This window comes from Elaeis guineensis, chromosome 4, assembly GCF_000442705.2.
Source record: "Elaeis guineensis isolate ETL-2024a chromosome 4, EG11, whole genome shotgun sequence".
Classification (NCBI taxonomy): Eukaryota; Viridiplantae; Streptophyta; class Magnoliopsida; order Arecales; family Arecaceae; genus Elaeis; species Elaeis guineensis.
Window position 1 is genome coordinate 16,593,035 of NC_025996.2, and position 23,704 is coordinate 16,616,738.

General features: G+C 37.5%; 2 protein-coding genes across 3 annotated transcripts; one reads left to right on the forward strand and one right to left on the reverse strand.

Moving 5' to 3' along the window:
- Nucleotides 1-109: 109 nt before the first annotated feature.
- LOC140857171 (probable plastid-lipid-associated protein 11, chloroplastic) lies at nt 110-2,608 on the reverse strand. Its single transcript, XM_073255714.1, is given in 4 exon segments — nt 110-323; nt 326-372; nt 1,868-1,933; nt 2,044-2,608. Coding segments are annotated over 4 exon segments (687 nt in total). The 5' UTR covers nt 2,568-2,608; the 3' UTR covers nt 110-273.
- A 4,728-nt stretch (nt 2,609-7,336) lies between these two features.
- LOC140857173 (T-complex protein 1 subunit alpha-like) lies at nt 7,337-20,073 on the forward strand. Of its 2 annotated transcripts, XM_073255716.1 has the most exons (17): nt 7,337-7,574; nt 7,692-7,756; nt 10,229-10,318; nt 10,427-10,513; nt 10,640-10,699; nt 10,875-10,925; nt 11,043-11,138; nt 12,021-12,086; nt 12,536-12,753; nt 13,966-14,062; nt 14,962-15,048; nt 17,636-17,770; nt 17,879-17,983; nt 18,432-18,560; nt 18,647-18,750; nt 19,349-19,439; nt 19,784-20,073. In XM_073255716.1, exons 1-17 carry the CDS (start codon nt 7,502-7,504, stop codon nt 19,868-19,870), a joined length of 1,641 nt encoding a protein of 546 aa, XP_073111817.1. In that variant the 5' UTR covers nt 7,337-7,501; the 3' UTR covers nt 19,871-20,073. The 2 variants fall into 2 exon arrangements, with proteins under 2 accessions (XP_073111817.1, XP_073111818.1); XM_073255717.1 differs by lacking the exons at nt 7,337-7,574; nt 7,692-7,756 and adding an exon at nt 9,551-9,554 and having other exon boundaries at nt 10,227-10,318.
- The last annotated feature ends 3,631 nt before the right edge of the window (nt 20,074-23,704 follow it).

Here is a 23,704-nt window from a genome sequence, read left to right on the forward strand (position 1 = left end):
CCAAAAAAACAGGAGATTGATAATATCCCATGCACAAGATAATATCTTCTTTTCCACCAAAATTTGGAAACTAATATAATAATGCCAGCATGCTATTTTACCATTGCAGTAATGAGAATGACATAGTAATACCTATTCATAAAATCATGAAGTTATAGTAATGAGAATGACATAGACATACCTATTCACAAAATTATGAAGTTACAAGCAAAATTACCTTCAAGACAAGGTAAATGGACTCTAAACAGTCACTTGATTGCCATCTCCACGTTTTTACTCTTTCCAAAAATAAGGAGCACGATCAACAACTAAATAGTCCCTCGTATGTCCTTTGCAACTCGAATATCTTCATCTAGATATACAGATTCAAACCTACATACAGGAAATTAGACATATTTTAATAATACTGATAAACGCAAAACAGCCACACATGAATATCATAAATCTGACATGAAAACAGTAAATATTATGGCAGCCTTAATAGTGGGAAATACTATGAAATCATGAAAATAGGGTGGTTCATCATATTCAAGGCATTCAATCTAGTCAAAAACAATTAGGTGCGACAACCAATATTTTGGTCTCCAGCCTCTAGGATTTTTCGCTGTCCAACAATTAGTGGTAAGAGTGAGATTTTTTTGCAATTCACTTTGTCTAATAGGAGATGAAACTGATAATTATGTCAAGTGAACTAGTTAACAGATCCTGAAACCATGTGAGTATAACTAAATTATGTTTAAGAATGTTAGTGCAGAAACTAATGGTCATTCATGTCAGTTCAAGCTAGTAAGTATTTATTTATAACATCAGTTCTTCTCAGTCCTGATCTTAATATTTTTGATTATGAAGTTTGTTCTCTCACTGCCGGAGCAAGTTGACAATTTTCTTTCCCTTTGCTTTGGTCCATTGTCTGGATCTCTAATAGGCCTATTCAAGATCCAGATACTGAAAAAGAATAATATGGAATATTTGCCCCATTCAGAGGTTACCAGTCATCATCTGGTCTATCTTTTAGATGGTTAAAGTGAGGATTATCAAAAGCACGAAACTGGGAAAAATTGAATCATCCCCAGAGAAGCAAGTTTATGATTGACTTCTCTCAGGGTAACTATCTGCGTGTAGACAAATTGCGTGCATTGAATAGTTAAACAGATTCTTTAACATGTATCCCTGCCATATTTTGGTTCAAAAGGTTGACATACTTGTGCCTGGTTCCACACAAACCCAGAGTAGCACTCTAATCTCTGTGTTCGATGTTTAGGATTCTAAAATTGCAGGTTCCACGTAAGAAGTTAAGAGGGATTAGATCCAGAATTTCTACCAAGAGAATTTGTTTCAACAATTTTCTTCCATGTCGTAAGATAGAAGTTATTTTCAAAATTAGCCAACTACAATGTTTTCTCTTATCAGGCCATATGTCACTACATGTTGTGCAACTTTAAATGAGTGGCATGAACTGGAAATGGGTATCTTTTCCATTTTTCAAAAAATCACATCAAGATATCTGGTAATGAAAACCAAAAACATGCACAAGCAACTTTTCCCTTCATATTTGTTTCATTTCATCAGCCTGACTTATGCAAGGATTACTTTTTTTTCCACCCTTCCATCAAACATTTCATCAGCAATTCAGCATGTTGAGGAATGTCCAGAGCCAAGTAAGCGTAATGCCAAGGATGTACAGGATACCAAACAGAGCATTTTTTCAAATATCGCTCCTAAAATCTGCACAGAAAAAATCTCTTTTCCGCAATTTAGGTGCATGTCTCCCTTAAGATTACTCAAAAGCATCATCCATTGACTCAAAATTCGACAAAAAATATAAAAATTATTTTTTTTGCGAAAAAAAGGAGAGAGAATCACTCACCATCCTTGTCCAAACGGCGGCAATGGAATCTCCCAGTCGCTCCCTCTCAGAACCGCACTCGTGAATCTGCCACAAGAACAAGAAACCCGGCATATCACAATCCAGAATTTATTCCCAAAAAAACCCACAATTCCTGAAGCAATAGCCAAGGAACAGGGTGAAACGTGACTTTATACCTAAAATTTATTCTTTGAGGGGGCTCGGCTTCAATGGAGGACCGAACGAAGAAAACCCCGGAGGGAGGAAACGTGATCACATTGTTCAAGAGGCCCTTCTCGACATCTATGACCTGAAGGACGTCGCCGGCCTCGGTGCCGAAAAGGGAGGCGTTCTTGATGATGAAGAGCTGCTCCTTCTCGGTGGTCCACAGCATCCGCCAGGTGCCCGAGAGGGAGGAGCCCGTGGTGACGGCATCCTTGCCATGGACGGCGAGTGCGTCGATGGCGGCGACGATCTCCGCTCGCTTCGAGGGGTCTCTTTGCGTCCGGAGGCCGCGGTGCTGGTCGGAGATGAGGGCGAGGAGGTTGGCCTTGGCCCGGAGAGACTCGCCAGGGCGCAGGGATCGCCCGGCGGCGACGGGGGACCGGCGGTGGCGGGGAGGGCGAGGTCGGCTTGGAGATGGAGTGGGTCGCGGGGTGCGAGGGCTGGTGGAGTCGCGATGGGGAGAAGGGGAGGAGAACGAGAGGGTTGAGGTCGCCATGGCGGGTGGGGGATGCCGGGGGGATTTAGACGGCCCACTGACTTAACGATCCAAAGCGGGCCTTGGCGCGATCGGATGGCACTTCTGCCATGGATATGGTGGGGTCCTCCGCGATAGATCTTTTGAAGGGCGTATTTGGTCCAGTGTCCGTTCATTAACATTATGCGATCACCAAATTTGATGGACCGTTCGACCAACCGCATCGTTTTGGGCCTCGGCCATATTGCGCTCTGTAGAGAGCTAGAGCTCTCCCTCAGTATTCCTGGCTATAATAAACCAGACTAATACCCCGTATAGACATTCATACAAGAATATTCTTTAAATCAGCCTCTTAACCCATCCAGCCCGTATCATCTCTAAGTTCCAACCTAAATCCTAATTTGTGGACCGTTGGCCTGTATACACAAAAAAACCAATGGGTTCGAACTGGGAGGTATTGTGTTGAGACGAGTCATTCTTAAATAGGAGACCCAGTCTACGAATCTAACGGTAAATTTTGCCCAATCCCACTGCATTATCCAAACAGGCTCTTGGTAAGATTTGAATGTAGATCTTTGTCAGAATTTTGCCAATAAGATAGATTGGTGTTTTTATCAAAGTGAGATGTAAGGAGACGCAGACCCACTATACTAACTATGGTAACCTGGCACTCCCGATTTCATGTTCTTCACTTGATAGCGGTTATCCTGCAGTCATCTTGTACACAATAGCTTTGCTTTCTCAGGATACAGTAGGAATGTCCAATCTAATCTCTGATATTGTAAAATGACTGCTCAAGGGTACAATCCCAACATCTAGGAAATCCATTTTTTGATAGATTTTCATTTCGTTTTTAAATATAATGAATGCAATTCTTTTTATGTCTTTTATCTCTCACCGAGCTAGGCTCCATGCATTTCCCATGCAATGACAAAAATCTTGTAAGGCATCTCCTCGACCAAGAGACTCATTGGTGGACTGCATGTTGACTCTCATTCCTATTTTTACTATTTAAAATTTCTTTTTCTTTAGCCAAGGAGTTCTTTTACATTATATACACTGGCTTAGGAACTCCACAAACTATTTCATACGCATTACATGCACTGAGACTCCAGTCTATAAATAACGGCAATGTTTAAGGGTGTGACTCCATCCTATCGTGCACTTTGACTTCTATAATTTTTATTTTTAAGTGTTATGAAATATTATCGATTTCTATACGATCATCGTAAGTTTGGGGCTCTGGCATCAAATAAAGAGATATCTTTGCATAGGTGGAACATATCCATTGTTTTAATATAACATCCAAATATCTTATCATCCTTATGTATGCATTTCTGAGATTCTGCTTTTGTAGAAAACTCCGACTTCATATGAAATTTTCTCCTTCCCGTTGGTCACGTTGCTCCGTTACATCATAATGCATAACTTTTGAACCCAAAGTTCATTCAAAAACCTTAAAATAAATATCCCTTAGGATTTATAGTTTGTCGGGTTGATAAATAGTTATATCATACACATTGCTAAAAAAAGAAAGGCAAAAAAGGTACCTGGTTAGACAAATGGCTGCAATCTTACGCAAGCGGTGAAGTGTAAGGGCGCCTTTCTGAGTACATTTATAAATAATTATTATATGCATTATATTACCAGACAAGGAATATAAAATTGTTATGTACGTACAATTACAGAATTACCTGCAAGCATGCACTAAAACATGTATAAAGATAGGGAGAGGAGGGTGGGGGAGGGGTAGGTTGTAGATTGTTTGCTGATGCAGAGGAAGGAATGTGGATGAAGGAGCTTATTCTTGAACGATGGTTGGTAGATTGTTGCTACGTGCACATCAACAATCTATCACCATATGATGACTGTGATGCACTTGATAAGATATGAGGAGTTGTTGAAACGTAGATGCTGGAAAAAGCTTCAAAAATACACAAGGTTTCAATTATATGGTCGCTGTTTGGGGAAAAAAACAAAAAAGCTAAACTTCGAAGTTTGATCTTATCATTTGGTCTCCTGCATGGGAAGAGCACAAAATAACAAAATAGAGAGATTTTCCTGCAATAACTCCAATGGAAGGAGGTCGTGTGGAGCATAGCTCCAGATCATAATGAAGCAACCTATGATGGAGAGAGGGACATTATCAGCATAGTACCAACTGATCTTTTAGGACATTGCCAATATGGTCATCAGGATGAAAATGGCAACCCAAGAGGCCATTGACGGTGACACTTGTGTTGGTAGTTTTGGAGCCGAGGCCATTGTCGAGGAGGTTGGCCTTTCTCAATGGAAAACCCGAGGCCATTGTCGAGGAGGTTGGCCCTTCTCAATGGAAGAAAAGGCCAACAAAATAGATATTGAGAGCATGCATAGCTGCGATGCCGGCATGCCGTTGTAGTTTCAGAGGTGGTTGCTATTGAGCTTGGCATCGATAAATATTAAAGAGATCAAGGTAGAAGCCTCGATCTTGGACATCTCGAGGGAGAAAAGCTTAGTATCGAGATCATGGATGTGAGAGTGAGCACCGATAACTTGATCTGGATCAGGTCCAATTTTTTGAGAGCTTCTTGAGCTCCACAATGACAGCGAAAAGGGAAAAGAGGAACCAACCTCTGGAGATGAACAGAAGGGGGGGAGGGGGGGAATGAATGAGGTCGAGCAGGAAGAAGAGGCCTTCGAAATTGCCTCTAATGTTCAAGATAATTGCAGAATTAGCAACAAACTTTATTTTAAAATGACCTTGAAGTTTAATATATTTATCAGACCAACCCCACATCTATGGCTATAATTGATCGCCAGTGCATAAATCAAAGCTATCCACGATAAATCAAACAGCCAGAAACATACTGTGGTGGGTTTTTTTTAAAATTAACCATGGCAAGGGAGAAAAAAAATAAAGATTAAATTAATTATTTCAATACATTTTGTTTCGAGGACATCATTCATAGGTTTTATATAGGGATGACAAAATCGATTCGATCTGATGGATATGCACCTTATCCAAATCCGATCAAATTCAAAAAATATGATTTGATCGGATTTGAGTTCGGATTTGGTTAAAACCTGAAAATTGTAGTAGGATATGGATAGTGCTGTTTTCTATCCAAACTCGAATCCGATCCGAACCTACGAGTATGAGTAATATCCGAATCCATATCTGAATATATATATGTTTATAATTATGTTTTGGTAATTCTGTTTTGGTTGATAATATGTATAAAATTATTTTGATTATTTATATATTATATGTTAAATTGTAATTCTATTTCTATATTTGATTCCAATAAATCTGGATTTTTAAATTATGTTATATGTTGAATTGATAATTTTATTTTGATTGATAATATGTATAAAATTATTTTAGTTATTTATTTTTTTTGGATATGGGATAGGTATGGGACGGATATGGGTTGGGTATGGGAAAATGAGTTACCTATAGGTATCTCCGAATCCATTGGATGTGGAAATGGATATCTTTTTTCTTATCCAATCGGATATCGGATAGGATTTGAATATAGGATATTAAGTTTGAGTTTGAAAATGAATAGTACAATATCCAATTCAAATCTTACTCATTGCCACCCTTAATTTCGTATGGTGATAAATAAATAAATATAAACGAGTCTTGCAAACTGATGTTCGGCCTGTAGGCTAGTACCCTGCTCCTCTTATTTAGAGGTTGTCAGTTGATCTTGATGCATGTGAAATACAATTTGTTGGTAGCGTGAACCCAAGGGGTCTGCGAACGAGTGTTGCTGTGTGTTCTAAAAATAAAACTAACCATGTCCTTCCTTTCTTCTCGTTTTGTCGGAAAAAAAAAATATATTAAAAAAAAAAAAGAAAATTTTTTTATATACCTCATATGGTGTAAAAAATTCGAGACACAGTGCATCATTTCATGTGATAGATTCATGTAGTCATTATTTTTTTAACATATATTTAATATTTATAATTTTATTATTTTATTTAAAAATTTTATATGATAAAAATATTTATATCTTCTAAAAAAAATTAAAATATCTTGTGACATATTATGATTTTCTATACGTAGAATGCCATAATATAATTTAAAAAATTATGACATACTACATTAAATTACGATTTTCTGCATATAAAATGTCATGATATAGTACAAGATATTATAATATAATCTAAAATGTCATAATATAGAAGAAATATTTTTATCCAATCATTTTCTAACGTGTATTTAATGCCTGCAGTTTTATTTTTTCGTTTGTAAATTTTGAACGATAAAAATATCTATATTTTTTGAAAAAAATTATGATATCCTGCACATATTATAATATCCTGCATTATATTATGATATTTTATGGATAAAAATTATAATTTTTTGGATATAGAATGTCATAATATGAATATAGATGTTATAATTTTTTTAAAGAATAAAAATATTTTCATCATTCAAAATTTTAAATTAAAATTAAAATTATAAATATTAAATATAATAAAAAATAATAATTATATAAATTAATAAGACGGCAACGGTGTACGGCACCTCAGATTTTTTCACGGTGCACAGAATTTCCTAGTAGAAAGAGAAAACTAGACGGATCCGGGATCTCGTAGGCTTCTTACGGGCCAAGTTGGAAAACCGGACCGGTTCGGTGACATTTATCCGATACCGCACTTCACGCCCTGGCATTGGATCATCTACGCGTGTCCCACCCCACGAGTTGTGACGGTGAGCCACGATGGTTTCTACCAATTATGCAAGCGTTGCTATCAGGAGTCTCTACAATTGGCGTTGCACTCTACTACCTCTCAGGCCCCTAGGTCCTCAACCCTAACGCCAAGAATCCAAAACCCACCATAAGCGCCAACCTCCCTCTCGAACTCTCCAGACCCTCGTCCCCGCTGAACCCTGTCATTTCCCACTTCCAAGCGCAGAACTAGGGTTTTCGTCGGAGCCACCTCCCTTCCGAGCTATCGTAATGGCGATCGCGGCCCAGACTCTCGATATCCTCGGAGAACGCCAGTCCGGCCAAGATGTCCGCACCCAGAACGGTACTCTTCTTCGCCTAGATATCGCGATTTGGTTCAAACCTTTGGGCTATCCACCGGAATAGCTCCACTTTTCGGTCCTTTGCTTTGGATCATATCTTCCATTTCTTGTGGCTGCAGTGGTGGCGTGCCAGGCGGTTGCCAACATTGTCAAGTCGTCGCTCGGTCCGGTCGGTCTTGACAAGGTAAGTCTATTTTTAGATTCCGCGGTCATCACCCTTTGATTTGTTTTTTGGTGAAAAGAAAGACTTTTAGTTGTTGGGTTCGAGAAATTTAGGGTTGTCATGATGAGGAGTCTGCTGCGTTGCCGATTTGCATGGCATTGGATTCTTAAAGATGGCAACTTGTGGTTTGTGTTATGAAGCCGCGCCTCAACAGCTTAGGAAAAAATGTTCTTTAGGACAACGGGTGGGGACATGTTTTGATTTTCAGAATGGTTTTATTGTGTTCTTCCTCCCAGCCCAGAAATTTTGTTATACAATGTACGGAAATGTGTATTTTTCTTGGTTTCTATCGCTTTTATTTTATTTTGATTGGGTTTAGATGATGTCCTTTTATGTGGGAATTCACTCACACGAGCATAAGTAGCACATGTGGATTTTTTTCGTTCTTGCATTGTACGCATGTATCATATTTTTCTGATTATGGCATTCTTCCATTTTTCTCTTTCTATTTCTCTCATGAAGTTTAAAGTAAAGGAGAAGATGCTGTGACTCCAATAAATGTAAGGTTATTGGCGTGGCATAATATCCTATTGATATTTTGATAGACAAATTACAGTTGAATTTGGAAAATTTCAGAAGGTTCATATCAAACTTTACTTTAGATTTTGTTGAAGGGCCATAGAAGAGGAGTAAATAAGATTTGAATAGAATAGTGGATGATTACATGGGACTCTATATTTTGGAATATTTGGCAATTGCTTAGGAACTAATGATGAAAGAAGATATATAAAGTAATAAGATTTGAATAGAATGGTGGACCATTAAATGGGACTCTGCATTTGGAATATTTAGCCATTGTGTAGGAGATAATGATGAAAGAAGACATATAAAATAATAAAACCAACCTTGAGACATTTGAAAAGCTCATCATCTAAGAATGCTTTCATCATGCCCTTCCAGTTCAGTCAGAGGGGCCAATTTCTCATCCTTATAATAGTTTAAAGCTAAGTTTAATAGTCTACTTCTTATTTTCCTTTTGCTGCTTAAAAAGAGAGAAAAAGCTGGGCTTTAGGGAAGAAATAAGATTTAAAAAGTTTGTGCTGTTTATTGTGGATAAGAGCAGGCAATAACTAGTTCAATGTTTAGTTATGGAGAATTGGAAGTTCTAGTGGTAGAATTCTATGCCATAGGTCAGTTATGAGCCTCTTCTTGGGTATTCTTATGATGAATGTCTAATTGCTGATGTTATTGAGAACAATTATTCATGTTTAGTTGGAAAAGTAAACATGCAGGAGTTAAATGTCTAGAACCTAGACAAGATAGGGTAAACCTAGTCAGCTTGCTGGATGCTTTACATTATGATGAAGTTAGTGGTCCAACCCTTTGAGAAGGCATTTTTATTCAAAATGAACCCTAACAATAGGCGCCTTGTATGAAAGACCATAGTAAATAAGGACTAGCATGCAATGGTAAACTATGAGGATATCTTTCAATAATTTGCTCTGTTTAAAATTCATATGGTGGGTGAACAAGATTGATATTATCATAATATCTATTTTTTCGAATAAAATCTTTTCTTTCGCACTTTGTCAAGTTTCTCTAATCAGGTCCACTTCTCACTGAGAGTTGTCCTATTCTAGTTTCTCCCTTTTCTTTCATTTTATCCCTTCCATATCTTTGATTCTTTTGTTTACACCTTTCTATTAGTCTTACCTTCTTATCTATCTCTGTTTCTTACATTTTTGCCCATTTATCTTCTTAAGTTTCCTCATTTTTGTCCTTTTCCTCTATCTTTGAATTCTTGTCCTTGGTCTTGACATTCATTACCTTTGTTCAATCTTTTCTTTTCCAATTTATTCTTGAATTCTAAGACCATCCATCTCCCTAACAGACAAGCAAAGTTGGTATGGATACCTGGACATATGGTCTGAACTCTAGTGTCAACCGTGTCCTTTAATCTGACTGGATTCTGTGTTAATTTGAAACATCTTGTATGCCTCAATTCATGTGCCTCCTTCCACTGCAAGATCTCTCCCAACCCTCTGGTGTACATAACATCTTTAATTTGTATTGACTCAGTTTTCAAGGTAGCTGCCAACAATTCAGTAGCACAGATAGAACATGAATTAGAAGTGTGGAGGGGCTGGAACCTTTATTGGTATCATGGAAGTTGAATTGATGTGCATTCTGCATTCAAATTTTTTTGGCTGTGAAGTGACTTGGGAAGCTTGGTCATTGGAAAAATTGCATGTCACATATAATATGTATTGTTGCATATGTCTCAAGAATCTATCTTTATCTTTTCTTTATGAGTCCTTTATTTGGAATATGCTGATGTGCATCTAGGTTGAGATATCATGTATCATTTCAAGGTTATTGCATTTAAGAAAGACCTTCTCGTGTACTCAATATATGTTTTTTATATAAATCAGTTTGCTAATAAATTTTTTTTTTAATGCTGGAAACTTAATTCTTGCATACGGAACCATCCAGATGCTGGTTGATGACATTGGTGATGTGACAATTACTAATGATGGTGCGACAATACTCAAAATGTTAGAAGTTGAGCATCCAGCTGCCAAGGTAGATAATCCAAGACATGATCATCCTTCTTACTTCTAAACTGTATCATTCCCTGCTTATATTCACTGATTTAAATTCACTATATCTGCTTCTGCTTTGGGATGCTAGGTTCTTGTTGAGCTGGCTGAGCTTCAAGATCGAGAAGTTGGAGATGGGACAACATCTGTGGTTATTGTAGCTGCAGAGCTGCTTAAGGTGATGTGCAACAAGATCTTATGGTTCAGATTATGATGCAACTATGGTACCAGTTGTAGTACTATAAGCCATTTGGGAACATCATTCAGTATTCTGACATCTTTCCATATTTATATTTTGCTGCAGAGAGCAAATGATCTTGTAAGAAACAAGATTCATCCAACATCTATAATCAGTGGCTACAGGGTGAGTTTTGTACTTTTGATTGATGATATGCGTACACTGTTCAATTTCTATATTTTTGGATTTTCATGCTCCTATTACTTAATTTCCTATCTTACGGTTATGGTTATAGTCGGTCCAGTTGAAGGTATAATTTTGTGTCTCTAGCATGTGTTGATGCCACTTTGTTGTCAATCAGCTTGCAATGAGAGAAGCCTGCAAGTATGTCGAGGAAAAACTGGCTGTAAAGGTATTAACTTCTTTGACTAATTAATATATTGGTATCCACATTCATATTCTTTCTAAATTTAATCAAAAGCTTATGCAATGTTCTCACATACTCAATAATAAATGTATGCATCTTCAGGTTGAAAAGCTTGGAAAAGATTCCCTCATAAACTGTGCAAAGACAAGCATGTCTTCAAAATTAATCGGCAGTGACAGTGATTTCTTTGCAAATTTGGTGAGCTTAATGCAATTGTTTCACCTTGTGTTTTGAGCAAGATATATGACCTTATGAAATAGTTCTGTGCATGTTTTGGTGGCCGTGAGATAATGTGTTTTTTTTTTTTTCTGACATACTGTGAGAGTTGGATCCCTTAAAATAATCCTGCTTTAATTGTAGTAGTGTTTGACATATGCTTATTTTCCTAAAGTGGGAAAGCATAGAGGAGAGAGGCAAGGGACTTGCTTCAGTTTCATTTATTGGGGTTTGGAAACCAAAACCATAGAACAAATTATTTAAAAAGAAAGTATCTTCTACCATATATAATGGCAAAGGCTTGGAGGCCTGCTTCACATGGTTGACCGCCAAAGTCTAAAGCCTTCGCTTCAGCATTTCCTGAGGGAAAAAAATTGATGCATTCCCCATTTCTCATGCACTCCTTCACAGATCTTGTGTTCACAAAAGAAACAAAAAGGTTCTGCATTAGAGCACCTCTCAGAGCCCTGCCCCCAAGCTGGGTTCCCTACAATAAAGGAAAATGAAAAAAGATTCCTGACACCTGCATTGCTCATGGTGGACTCATGTATTATAATGCGAAGGCTTGTTATTGTTCTAAATGATACATTTAGTTATATCTAGTGTTACATTTAGTTCATGTTCAAGAAACCAACCCTTTAGGAACACAGTCATGGTTTGGATCTTATTGCTCTGGATGTCATCTGCCTGGAAACCTTGGCTTGCCAAGAAGAGAAGCATAATTTCTATCTTAACAGAACATGGGGCTCTGTCATTTCTTTGTAGACCTAAGGCTTGAGCATAAGTTCAGTTGGGTTGTTTTATGTTCAGTATTTGGGAACTGTTTGTTCTGTCGCTGTGGCTTCATCGTTTTACTCTTTTTAGGTTGTAGATGCCGTTCAAGCTGTGAAGACTACAAATGCGAGGGGAGAAGTAAAATATCCGATTAAGGTTAGTACCTAAAGAATTGCGGTCTTTTTCTTGGTTCACATTGTGCCTTTTGAGATGATGCTTATTGATATGAACACTACAGAATCTGATTCATCCTGAATGAGCTCAAGTTCTTCAGGCTAGATCTTTGGATGATATCTCATTCATTTGTGTATCTAAGTAAATGGTTTTCCTGTATACTGTTTTTAATGTTTCTTGGGCCAAACTTCAAATATTCAAAGATCCGATAATTTTGTTTTCCTTTTTGTATTATCCAGTAGCCTGTAATTTTTTAAGTTTTGAGTTGCCTGTGTATGAAGATCCTAGAATCTCACATTTTAAATGTTTGAATTCATGATACCTAATCTAGAGTTGTCATGATGGCCATGGTTGCTGGCTTGCTTTTGTATTATCTTGTACCTCTGTTCTGATACAATTACCTTGCCTTTTTATTTTCTCCCTTTATGCAGGGCATAAATATCTTGAAAGCTCATGGAAAAAGTGCCAAAGATAGCTACTTGCTTAATGGCTATGCTTTAAATACAGGCCGTGCAGCTCAAGGAATGCCTACTAGAGTTGCTCCTGCAAGAATCGCATGTCTTGATTTTAATCTCCAGAAGACAAAAATGCAAATGGGTATTCAAGTCCTGGTCACTGATCCTAGAGAACTTGAAAAAATTCGTCAAAGGTGATTTTTAGCTCGAATATTATTCTTGTGCTTGCATTAAATTTTTGTCCTGCACCTGTTTTAGAAAAAGTTGTTCGCAGCTTTTGCTCGGCAAGTTATGCATGCATTACGTAATATGTACATTTCTGTCTCTTTTCTCAACAAATCTATTGTTAGTGCTGTCTATCTTGCACTGCTGAATCATCTTATATTGGAGTAAGTATTACCATGGATGATAATATGACAATATACAACTTGGCAAAGCCTATTGCAAAACCACTGAACTCCAAACTGCACTGGGAATGAAGGGCCGTGTCCCTGTGTGGCAGGCCACGCTACTGGCAGAATCATTCTTCTATGGGTGGAGATCAGTAGCAAGAAGTTTTCAAGCTCTGCCACAATTGGATTGTAGTTTACTGTGAATACAAACTGTGAAGCAACACAAAAATATATAATGTAACACACCGAAGCAACACAAAAATATATGAGATAGCACACGATAGTTCTATCTTATTGCAATCTTAATGAGCTAACGTAACTCAATATTATCTGGCACGGACAAGCCATTAATTTCAGAAAGAGAAGTTAAATTTAATTAATTATATCCACTATGTTGTGAATTGAAAAGGCTCAAAAAAAAAAAAAACATAAAAGGAATCCTTAAATAGGAATGCTTGGTGAACTAGAATTCATAAATCTGACCCTCAGGGGCAAGGCTTAAAGTCATGGTTATAACTACGATCAGGGGAGATCTATGATGGTAATGCAAGCTGAGTATATCATAGCAGAGTAATGTCCAAGCATGAACTTGAGCCACCAAGGTCACTGTGGTATTTATTATTATTTTTATTTTTTGGGCATGTTCCACATGTTTCTTTGGTACCTTTGTCCTTGTGAAAGGATTTTGTAGTGAAAACAACCAAACATCCATGGATAGGGGAGAACTTCATTGATGATTGTGGAATTACACTAATCTGATAGGTTGTTATGAAACATTTTGACAGGTGATCAATTTAAGTCTCTCCTCAATCTTCTTTGATTTATATTTCTTGCCAAATTTTCGCTATAAATATTGCAGCCCCTGGTTGGCTGTATTAGCTATGCTGAGTATTTCTTATCTGAAGTCTCTAGAACTGCCCTTTTTAGTAAATTAATTCATGCACGCTTCTTTACTTCTTTATTCAGCTTGTCATTACATTACCAGGAACCTTAATAACCTTTCTCTTTTTGCAGAGAAGCTGACATAACAAAAGAGCGAATCGAAAAAATTAGAAAAGCAGGAGCTAATGTTGTATTGACTACCAAAGGAATTGATGATATGTCACTAAAGGCATGTTTTTTCTTTAGTTATTTCTCTCTGCAAATACGCATGTATGAATATGCGTCTTTCTATTGGAGTTTGCATTCTTGTGCATACATTTTTTCTGAAATCGGCAACAGTTCTGTTATACAATTGAATTTGGCTAGGTTGCCTAGGTATGTGATATGTTTTTGATTCTGATCCTAGTTGTAGAAATTGCTTCACTGGGTTGAACTTCTCTTCTGTCAATCTCTTCAATGGTATGCCTAGAATAATATATGCTAAAGAAATGCAATGATGCTTACTGTGACACAATCCATGGAAGCTATGAATATTGTTGGGCATGACTTGAGTTGCTATGCTAGTATGCACCAATTGTACAAGTTGTTGATAATTATAAATGTCATTTGCATGTTATTATTACCCAGTGGCAGCCATTCTTGCATTTTACTTTTTGGTGAGAGGAAAAAACTACTTTTTTCTCCTCTCACTAATCTTTCTTTTCTACTTTTGTTCAGTTCTGCAAATGATCAAAAAGGACATTGTTTTCGATCCAATCTTTGTTGAATTCCTCTTCTTTTAGTTACATCTTTACTTCTTGTCCATTTGGTCTCTCTCTCTCTCTCTCTCTCTCTCTCTCTCTCTCTCTCTCTCTCGTGCATGCACACATGCATCCAATGCCTCCTTGCTAAATCTCCCTTCTCCATGTGCGCTATTATTTGTTTAGATGAGTTATGCCATTCTTGAGTGCTGTTTTGTTGCAGAGCTTGTAAATGCAGACTTGGTATCTGCTATTTTACTTGGATGGATATCCATGCTGCTGTAGCATGACCTTTTAGCTTTTGCCTCCATGATCTATGACATGAAAACATACTTACTTTGGTGATGATGCTTTTATGTCAAATGTTTTTACATCAATGCTATTGCAGTATTTTGTGGAGGCTGGGGCTATTGCTGTGAGACGTGTTCGCAAAGAGGATTTGCGTCATGTTGCCAAGGCCACTGGTGCAACTGTGGTATTTTTCCATTCTTTCTGTTACAGATACAAATTTTGATGATTTTTGAAAGTTGGATTGCATTCTTGGAAATATGGGCGTGCATTGCTTTCATTTTACATTTGTTCTGCATATTTTTTACTTCTGCATGATAGATGCTCTCATTTTAAATAATTCTGCAGATGCTATGCCAGTTTTGTTATTTTGTTTAATGACATATTCTGGAAATCATGTTCTTGAATGCACTACTATAGCATGGTAGATCTATTTATGTAGGTAATTGACAAAACAATTAAATACGTTTTTTCCATTTCATCTATACTTTTTATCCTTTAAAATCTTGTTGGAAATGTTTTCATAGTTTAATTTACCATGGATTTTTAATGCCTTTTTCTAAGGAGAGTGTCTAGTGTGATTTTTTTTCCCTATTTTGAAGTAATAAATTTGTTATGTTTGTTACATGGTAAGAGGGTATGTATGTATAAAAGAAGAAAATTCAGGTAAAATATCTTGAGGTTACGTAGAGTTTCTAATGTTTTTAAGATTTCACTTTCAAATATTTGAAAAATCTACACCATGGTGGTTTTTACCGAATAACAAATGTTATCTTTTTTGAGTGGTGGTTGCTTATTGGCTTGAGAACATCGATAAGGTTGATTACATGGTAAGCTTTATGAGGAGTACCTAGATTTCTTACATTGAGATTTTCAAGATCGCTAGGCAGACTTTATCTTTGTCATAACTAGCATGTCCATGGTATTAGATGTCAGTCCAACCATGGTTCACTGAACCAGACCGAACCATCTGGTTCGGCCCGTACCAAGCCGAACCAGCATGGAAACGGTCCGGTTCAGTTTTGATTTTCGAATCAGGGCCCGAACCAGGCTGAACCGCCCAGTTCAGTATGGTTGACCGGTTCGGCCCTTTTTTTTATATAGTGTCGGTGGGTGGGGGGTTTCCCTCTTTCCTTTTGTTTTTTAATACCAGTATGGTATGGTACGGTACCGGCCGGTACCGGTTTAGCCTTTCTTGAGTCCAACAATGCAGGATGTTGATCCTCATGTGGCTTACCTTAAGGGCACCTTGCCTTCTAAATCTTTGCTTCTTTTTAGATTTTCTTTGCAAAACAATTAATATGTGCCTGCTTGAGTGTTGAATAATATAATATCTTGCTTTATTTGTTGATATCCCCTTGAACTAGAATTGATACTTTAATAAATTGTAGAATTATTCTTGCAAATTCTTTATTTTAAAATATGATGAATATAATAATTTAAGATAAAAATTGCTTAAGAGCAGTTTACAAATCAAAAATCATGGGAAAATGACTTTTGGGTAGGCAATTAAATTTTAAAAACTAATGGTCAATATCTCTTCATCAGGTAACAAATCACTTAATTAGATAAACAACGATCAAGTTGTTAGCTATTTTCCTTTCTTGTACTAAATAGTTTTAAACAATTGTCCTTGGAATATGAATTAATGGCAATAATATCCTCGGAATTTTCATTGACTGCGCATTTGAAGTTATTGGATGTGATAAACCAATGGTGGAGAGGAACTCAATGCTACTGGGCATTGGATTATGTTTATGGGTTCAGCAGGTTTGAGAGAGCAGACTGTGTGTCAGGGGGTGGAGTGTTGTTTGATGGTATGATATATCCATTATACATCTTTGAAGATGATCAATACCTTCTGCCAAGAATTTTGGCCATCTTATGTCCTCAGCATGGTTTCCTAGGCCATGCTATTATCAACAATTACCAACAATGTTATCAGCCTAATGGCTTACTTGTTTGCCTTTGGCAAGATTAGCCAATGCTGTTGTAGAAGGGTTATCTACTATGCCATCAGAGATGTCTCTGGAATGAAAATTCTTCATAATGCAAATATATCACAGATTATGCAACTGAACACCCATCAGTTGGAGTAATAGAGCATGTAATAGGGTCTTCTAAATTATTGAACTTCTGATTTTAATTGATTTAATCGAACCCATAAATTTTAAAGATTCAACCGTAATGTTTTTCCTCCTCCGGAGGAGAAAAGAGTGAAGCAAAAAAAGGTTGAGTTGCATTCTATAGTTATTTTTTGAAACAAATGTAATATAGATGACATTGCTGCATGAAGGTGCCTGAAAAAAGGTCCAGTTGCCATCTGTATTTTCTTGTGAGGAATAGAGAGCTATTATGTCTGTTAACCCCTTGGTTTTGGTATTCCTGCAATTTCATCATTAACGTTCATGACTATTGAATTTTTTATGTTCTTTACCATATATGTCCTAAAGCAATATGTTCTAAATGGAACACCTTTGCATGGTTGCTTTTTGGTACATTTTTTTTGGAAAAAAGATCACAATTATGCTGCTTTTTAAACTGGGCTTTGTTATCACAGTTTGCCTACAACACTTGCATGTTCTGTAAACGTAAATGCCTATATTCACAGGAAAAAAGAAAAAGCACAAATACGTATCGACTTTGTCATTACCCATAAGGAAAAAACACTTCAGTTTTTACTTAAATGCATTACCCTAATCCATCATTCATGTGCTTGAATTTGAGTCCGGTATCAGGTTAATTTGTTAAAATTAGAAATTTTTACCCTACAGGTGTCCACATTTGCTGACATGGAAGGAGAGGAAACTTTTGATTCATCATTTCTAGGATATGCTGATGAAGTTGTGGAGGAACGAATTGCTGATGATGATGTAATTCTGGTGAAGGGCACTAAAAATACAAGCGCGGTTAGTGATTGTTGCTTAATCTTTATCTTTGACTTAGAGCCTGTTTACTGAAATCCATTTCTGGAGTAATGTGTGGCATTAATATTTTTTTCTTTTCTTCTTCCTCAGGTTTCCTTGATACTTAGAGGTGCAAATGACTTCATGCTTGATGAGATGGATCGATCATTGCATGATGCATTGTCCATCGTGAAGAGGACCCTCGAGTCTAACATGGTAAACCTGATATTGATTTGTTTTTCAGAATTTTTGGTTCTCTGTGTTCTAAATACCAAAAGATAATTGGCTAGACATCATTTCCTCATTGAGAATCTGATTGATTGAGAGGTAATAAAATAGAAAATTTGCTTTTTCAAAATGATTACATTTCCGTATTTGGTGTCCAATTTTATTTAAAAAGGGCATGCCCCTTGTTGATTACACTCAGTGTTGTTTGTGAAATAGATAGAACAGATGATATCCTTTTCAGTTTAGAACTCGAGATCAAAAAGGGAACATTTCTTGTGACCTTGCTTCCAGTGTATATTTCAACCTTTGGATTATTTTAAGAACTGCTTTGTTGAGAGGTTATTAAAGATTTAGTGGTATACATGAACCCGAAATATCAAATCATAATTTTATCATTCAATACTACAACAGTTTCTCATATAAATTGGTGATGTAGGTTGTTGCTGGCGGTGGCGCAGTAGAGGCTGCGTTGTCTGTATACCTCGAGTACCTTGCTACAACTTTGGGATCTAGAGAGCAGTTGGCAATTGCAGAATTTGCTGAGTCTCTTCTGATAATACCTAAGGTTTTCTATGGTTGCATCTGTGAATAAATGTCTTTTCTTTTTTCCCTTCTTTGATTGAAATAGAAGCATAAACTTGTGGGCCACAGGTACTTGCTGTGAATGCTGCAAAAGATGCGACTGAATTAGTTGCCAAACTTCGGGCTTACCACCATACTGCCCAAACAAAAGCAGACAAGCAGCACCTTTCAAGGTATTTTTAAGCATCATAACGCCACCCAAAAAATTCAATTTGCTAGTTCGTTCTTATTTATAATAATATGTTAGTCCCATGTTATATTGATAAAGCAAATTCAAGCATATCAGACTACTTACATAAAGAATTCAAAAATTAAAAGGCTTGATGTTGTATGAAAAGTTACGAGGCTTGGTGGTTAAGGAACCTTATCTGACAGCAGCAAAATCTATTCTGTGATTTTTCTCCCTGGAACACGTACGTGAGATAATAAAATTATACAAACAACTTGATAATCTCATTGATTGAACTTGATGGAAACACTTGCATCTTTTGCCTTGTGTCTGCAAGAGTGCCTTTTCTTTAATGCTTTTTTTCCATATTGCATTGAATTCATTTAATTGATGCTCAAAAAATCTAGTGGACTTGTTTGTATAGATGCAATTTTTTCGGTCATGTGAAGATTCTCTGAAGAATATGCTGCCCCTTTTATTGTAACGTTTACTGCTTTGCAAATTTCACCGATACCTTCTCCTTTTACTTTTTGGTAGTATGGGTCTAACCTATCAAAGGGTTGCAACTTTCATTGACGCCTTCTCCTTTTACTTTTTTGTAGTATGGGTCTAGACCTATCAAAGGGTACAATCCGCAATAACCTGGAAGCTGGAGTTATTGAGCCTGCCATGAGCAAAGTGAAGATAATACAGGTAAGGAAAATATTTTGAGTTGATGATGTTATACGATCAAGGATTAGTGGGCTTTTGTTCACAGACAAATTTGTCCATGAAAAATCAAAAAGGGATGATGCATAAAAATGAGGTGCGCTGTGATGCCGCTAGTTGATCGCAACTCCAGTTACCGTAGTTGTTGAAAAAAGTAACTGAACCGTATGGCAACCAATTTGTTCCATAACCCTGCTATGTTGGATTGTGAATTGGGGGAACAGTCTCTTGTGGAAATACCTCCATTGCTTTTCTTCCAGTGCATGAGTACTATAACTCTATTTTATTGTCTCAATTGTTAAGATTCTTGCCAAATATTTTGGGTGCAGTTTGCAACTGAGGCAGCCATTACCATTCTGAGGATCGATGATATGATCAAGCTTGTCAAGGATGAACAGCAGAATGAAGAAGATTAGATATTAGTTTTGGTGGCCTTAAATGTAACCAGATTACAGTTTTGTGATTTTTGGTAGTTTCTTGTGATTCCACTGATCTAGAGATGGGAACTTTGGTGTCACTGTATGTCAGTTGTGGTAAATGATGATTGGGGTGTTTATAGACTTAACACATCTTTCCAATATTTTGACAAAGTGTTAAACGAGCGCTTTCTGTTGTTCCATTGTCGTGCCATCTCGTAGTAGTGAGAGCTGAGGAGTGAGAATTGTTGTTGTTCTGGACCCTCCAGGTTTTGATCATTGAATGGTTTCTTTTAAACTGAATGATAGCATGGAAACCGTAACGCTCAATATGCATCATCATACAAACCATGGGAAGCCTTTGTTGTCGTGCTTGACTGGCTTTCCAAGCGGAAGCGTCGTGTTTCACGACCGGGAAGTTTCTAAGCCGATCACATCAATCTGAAGATTACACTGAGGTCGTGATAAGTGATATTTTCTTTTTGGAGTGAATTGTGATCACATCCTGTCCGGTTGTCAAATGAATGGCCGAAACAGTGTTATTCAGGTTAGTCCCTTCACGTTCGCCTTCCGGGTCACGGGTCAGAATAGCAAGACAGGCGAAACATTCTTGCAAGTCTGAGATGACCTCGACTTCTAAGATCACAGATCCTAGAGATGGAAATCATTCTTAATTAATCTGTGCCGATAATCATGTATCCTTACAATTTTTGCTGTGCAGCTAAATATACAGATTTCTGTTTCTTTTTATGATTGAGGAACAGAAAATACAATCCAATTGAAGTAGCAGGGCAACAACCAGTCAGAGATCCACAAAATGCAAAAATACAAAAATGCAATCCAATTAAAGTGGCATCCGAACACCAGGAGGCACCCCAAAATGCAAAAATCCATAAAGGTAACGCTTCATCCTTTTGATCCATACCCTCTCTTCGGTAGATTGCCGGCCTTCCTTCAAGCCTGGCACCCCAAAATGCAAAAATCCATAAAGGTAACGCTTCATCCTTTTGATCCATACCCTCTCTTCGGTAGATTGCCGGCCTTCCTTCAAGCCTAGAGGCTGCTTGAATGATCTTTCGAATTCGAAATCTCTTTTCTTGAAGTCATGCGACCTTCGGTCAAGGTTTTCTTTGTGTTTGTTAAGACATACACAAGTAGAAGATAACAACAACACAAGCATACCGGGCGAGCACTACCAGACCGCCCTGGAGATGGCACAATGAATTTGGTTAGCCAGCTCCTCTTCAGAAAAGCAGTGAGAATAATTAATAGAAAAGAGCAGAGATAACAATTTCAAATATGGAATTTCGGAATACAAACCAAATGAAACATACATCACATGTTCAATTGAGCAAATAATACAAAACAAAGATATAATCCAAAGTGGCAGAGCCTTATGGTCAAACAACAACCATCATGAAACAATAACACACTACTGGATGATAACAAGTGTAACAAACCTTATGATGGAACCATCTTGTTGTGATACTTTGCAATTATTAGTTTCCTTTGAACCGCCCACTCGTTGGTTGGAGCCAAATATCCCTGATGGAGTGTATTTTCCAGAAGACAAACCAGCAGCAGTCACAGGTGTATAGTTCTCAATATCCGCGACTTGCTTTACCAAGTATCATGCTCAATGACGAAAAGTTATAAGCAATTCCTCATTCTCCTCCCAACAATGAAACGGAATGGGTTTTATTATGAATTTGTACCTCAGCCTCGACTGCTGCATCCTCGGCCTCGACCGAGCTATGGAAGATTGATACTTATCAGATTATGGATATACTGACAGATAAGAAGATCACTAGATATGATCTACTAAGTTAGCAGTAGTTCCTGCTCCTCCGTCCGATAATGATTCACTTCATCCTTAGACGATCTGTTATAACTCGTACGTAGCCGACCAACGTGCGCTCCATAGTCTCCAAAACCTCGGATCAGGATGATCTATCATAGCTCGTTTGTAGCCGAGCTATGCACTCCACTGATAGATCCGTTTCTCCCTCTCTTAAATTGGGAAAGTCCAAATAGAATAGAATTCTTCCGCAATCGAATCTTTCGTAAAAAAATATATATATCTTCTCCAAATCAACCTACAAGCCAAATCCAAAAAGCTATCTAGACTCCAAAACGAATACAACTCCAACTCTTTTCCTATAAATAAATGAGCTTCGGGATCCTCAAAGTGAGTTTTCGACTCCCTACTCTCTCCTCTCATTATTCTCTATCTCCTAACTTAAGCGTCAGAGGGTCTTCATCGGAGAACACCCCAATGACGACTTCTTACAGGTACTTGGGTGGAGCTCCAATAACGGTTTCACCTTGGCCATATTTATCTCAATGACCAACCTCAGATGGGAACAGGAGCAACAAATTTAACAAAATCTTGCATACATTCATGTGCAAGAACCATGCATCCAATGCTATACATCTGCATTTTCTTTACATAATCAATATGCCAGAAATATGAGTGAACAAATCTAAAAGGAACAATAATCTTGTTCCCTCCAAATAGATGTGATATGGTGAGCCATAACAGCCGTGATACAGCCTTCTCTATTTAACATTTCAATTCCAACATATTCTTCTTTCACTACTGCCCTACTATTTCAATTCAAGACCAATCACAAGCTCCTCATCCTTCTAGGCAGATAGCCTATTCGATAAAAATATCCGTGAATGCATCAAAAGGGAACCACAAATTAGTTCCCCCAATAAGGTGCAAACATTGAAGTAGAATTTTACTATGGTATCCCAAAAGATAGCTTAATTTTTTTTATAATTAATTTATTTTTAATTATCAAATTGAATTTCTCCAACAGCAATCAGTTGAAGCAACAGATGTGTATAACTGATACGATAAATATCCTAAAAATTAGGATTAAATTGAATATCAATTTTTTTCTCAAAAGCCTTCCCGCCATCCCTCCTCTCACAAATCATGATTTTCCGACAAGAGTGGGTGGTGAATTTGGGGAAGGCTTGAGGATGAGCAGTTGGGAAAGGTATGCACCGAGGGCAAAGGAGGAGCGGGGCTGGGCATCAGTGTTGTCATCGAGGATGGAGGAAGAGGAGATGGAGGGGGAGGAGGAGGAGGTAGGGGTATGTATCGAGGGCAGAGAAAAGAAGAGGGGAAGGGGTGCAGCAGAGAAGAAGAAAGAAGAGAGGGTTGCATCGAAGAAGAAGAAAGAAGAGGGGATGGGGGAGGGGGGCACGAGCAAATAGGCGGTATGGTTGCAGGAGGGGGGCCACGAGCGTTGATGGGGGAGGGGTTCGAAGAGAAGGCAGGAAAGATTGCAAGGTGGGGCGGCATAAGCGCCAAGGAGAGGGGGGAAGATCAAGGGGGTGGGAGGCGGGGAGGTGGGAGGGAGGTGGCAGGCGGTGGCGAGGAGAAACGGAGAAAAAGATGATGGAGGATAGAAAATAATAAATATTATATTTAAAAAATAATAAAATATATATAAAAAAAAAAGATAATAATGCAATGTTTTAGATATCTTTCATAATAAAAATTATTAAAAAAATACTGTAGCAGTACTCCACTCCACTGAAGTACCATAGGTAACTTACTGACCATTCACACGGAATACAGCCATAATACTGTACAATGTGACTGGCTAATTAGCCACCAGCCTAATTTACATATATGATGGAGCAATTTCCCTTTGAAAACATAATTTCAAATATCACATCCTTCTTTGCCATAATGCAACTCAATGCATCTAGAAGGAACCAAAATTCATTTTCCCACACTTAGATTCTTTCTTTAATCGTTACCAATCACACATCTCGCATCCTCGCTTATAAAGTTGAAATTTTGTATCGAGTACG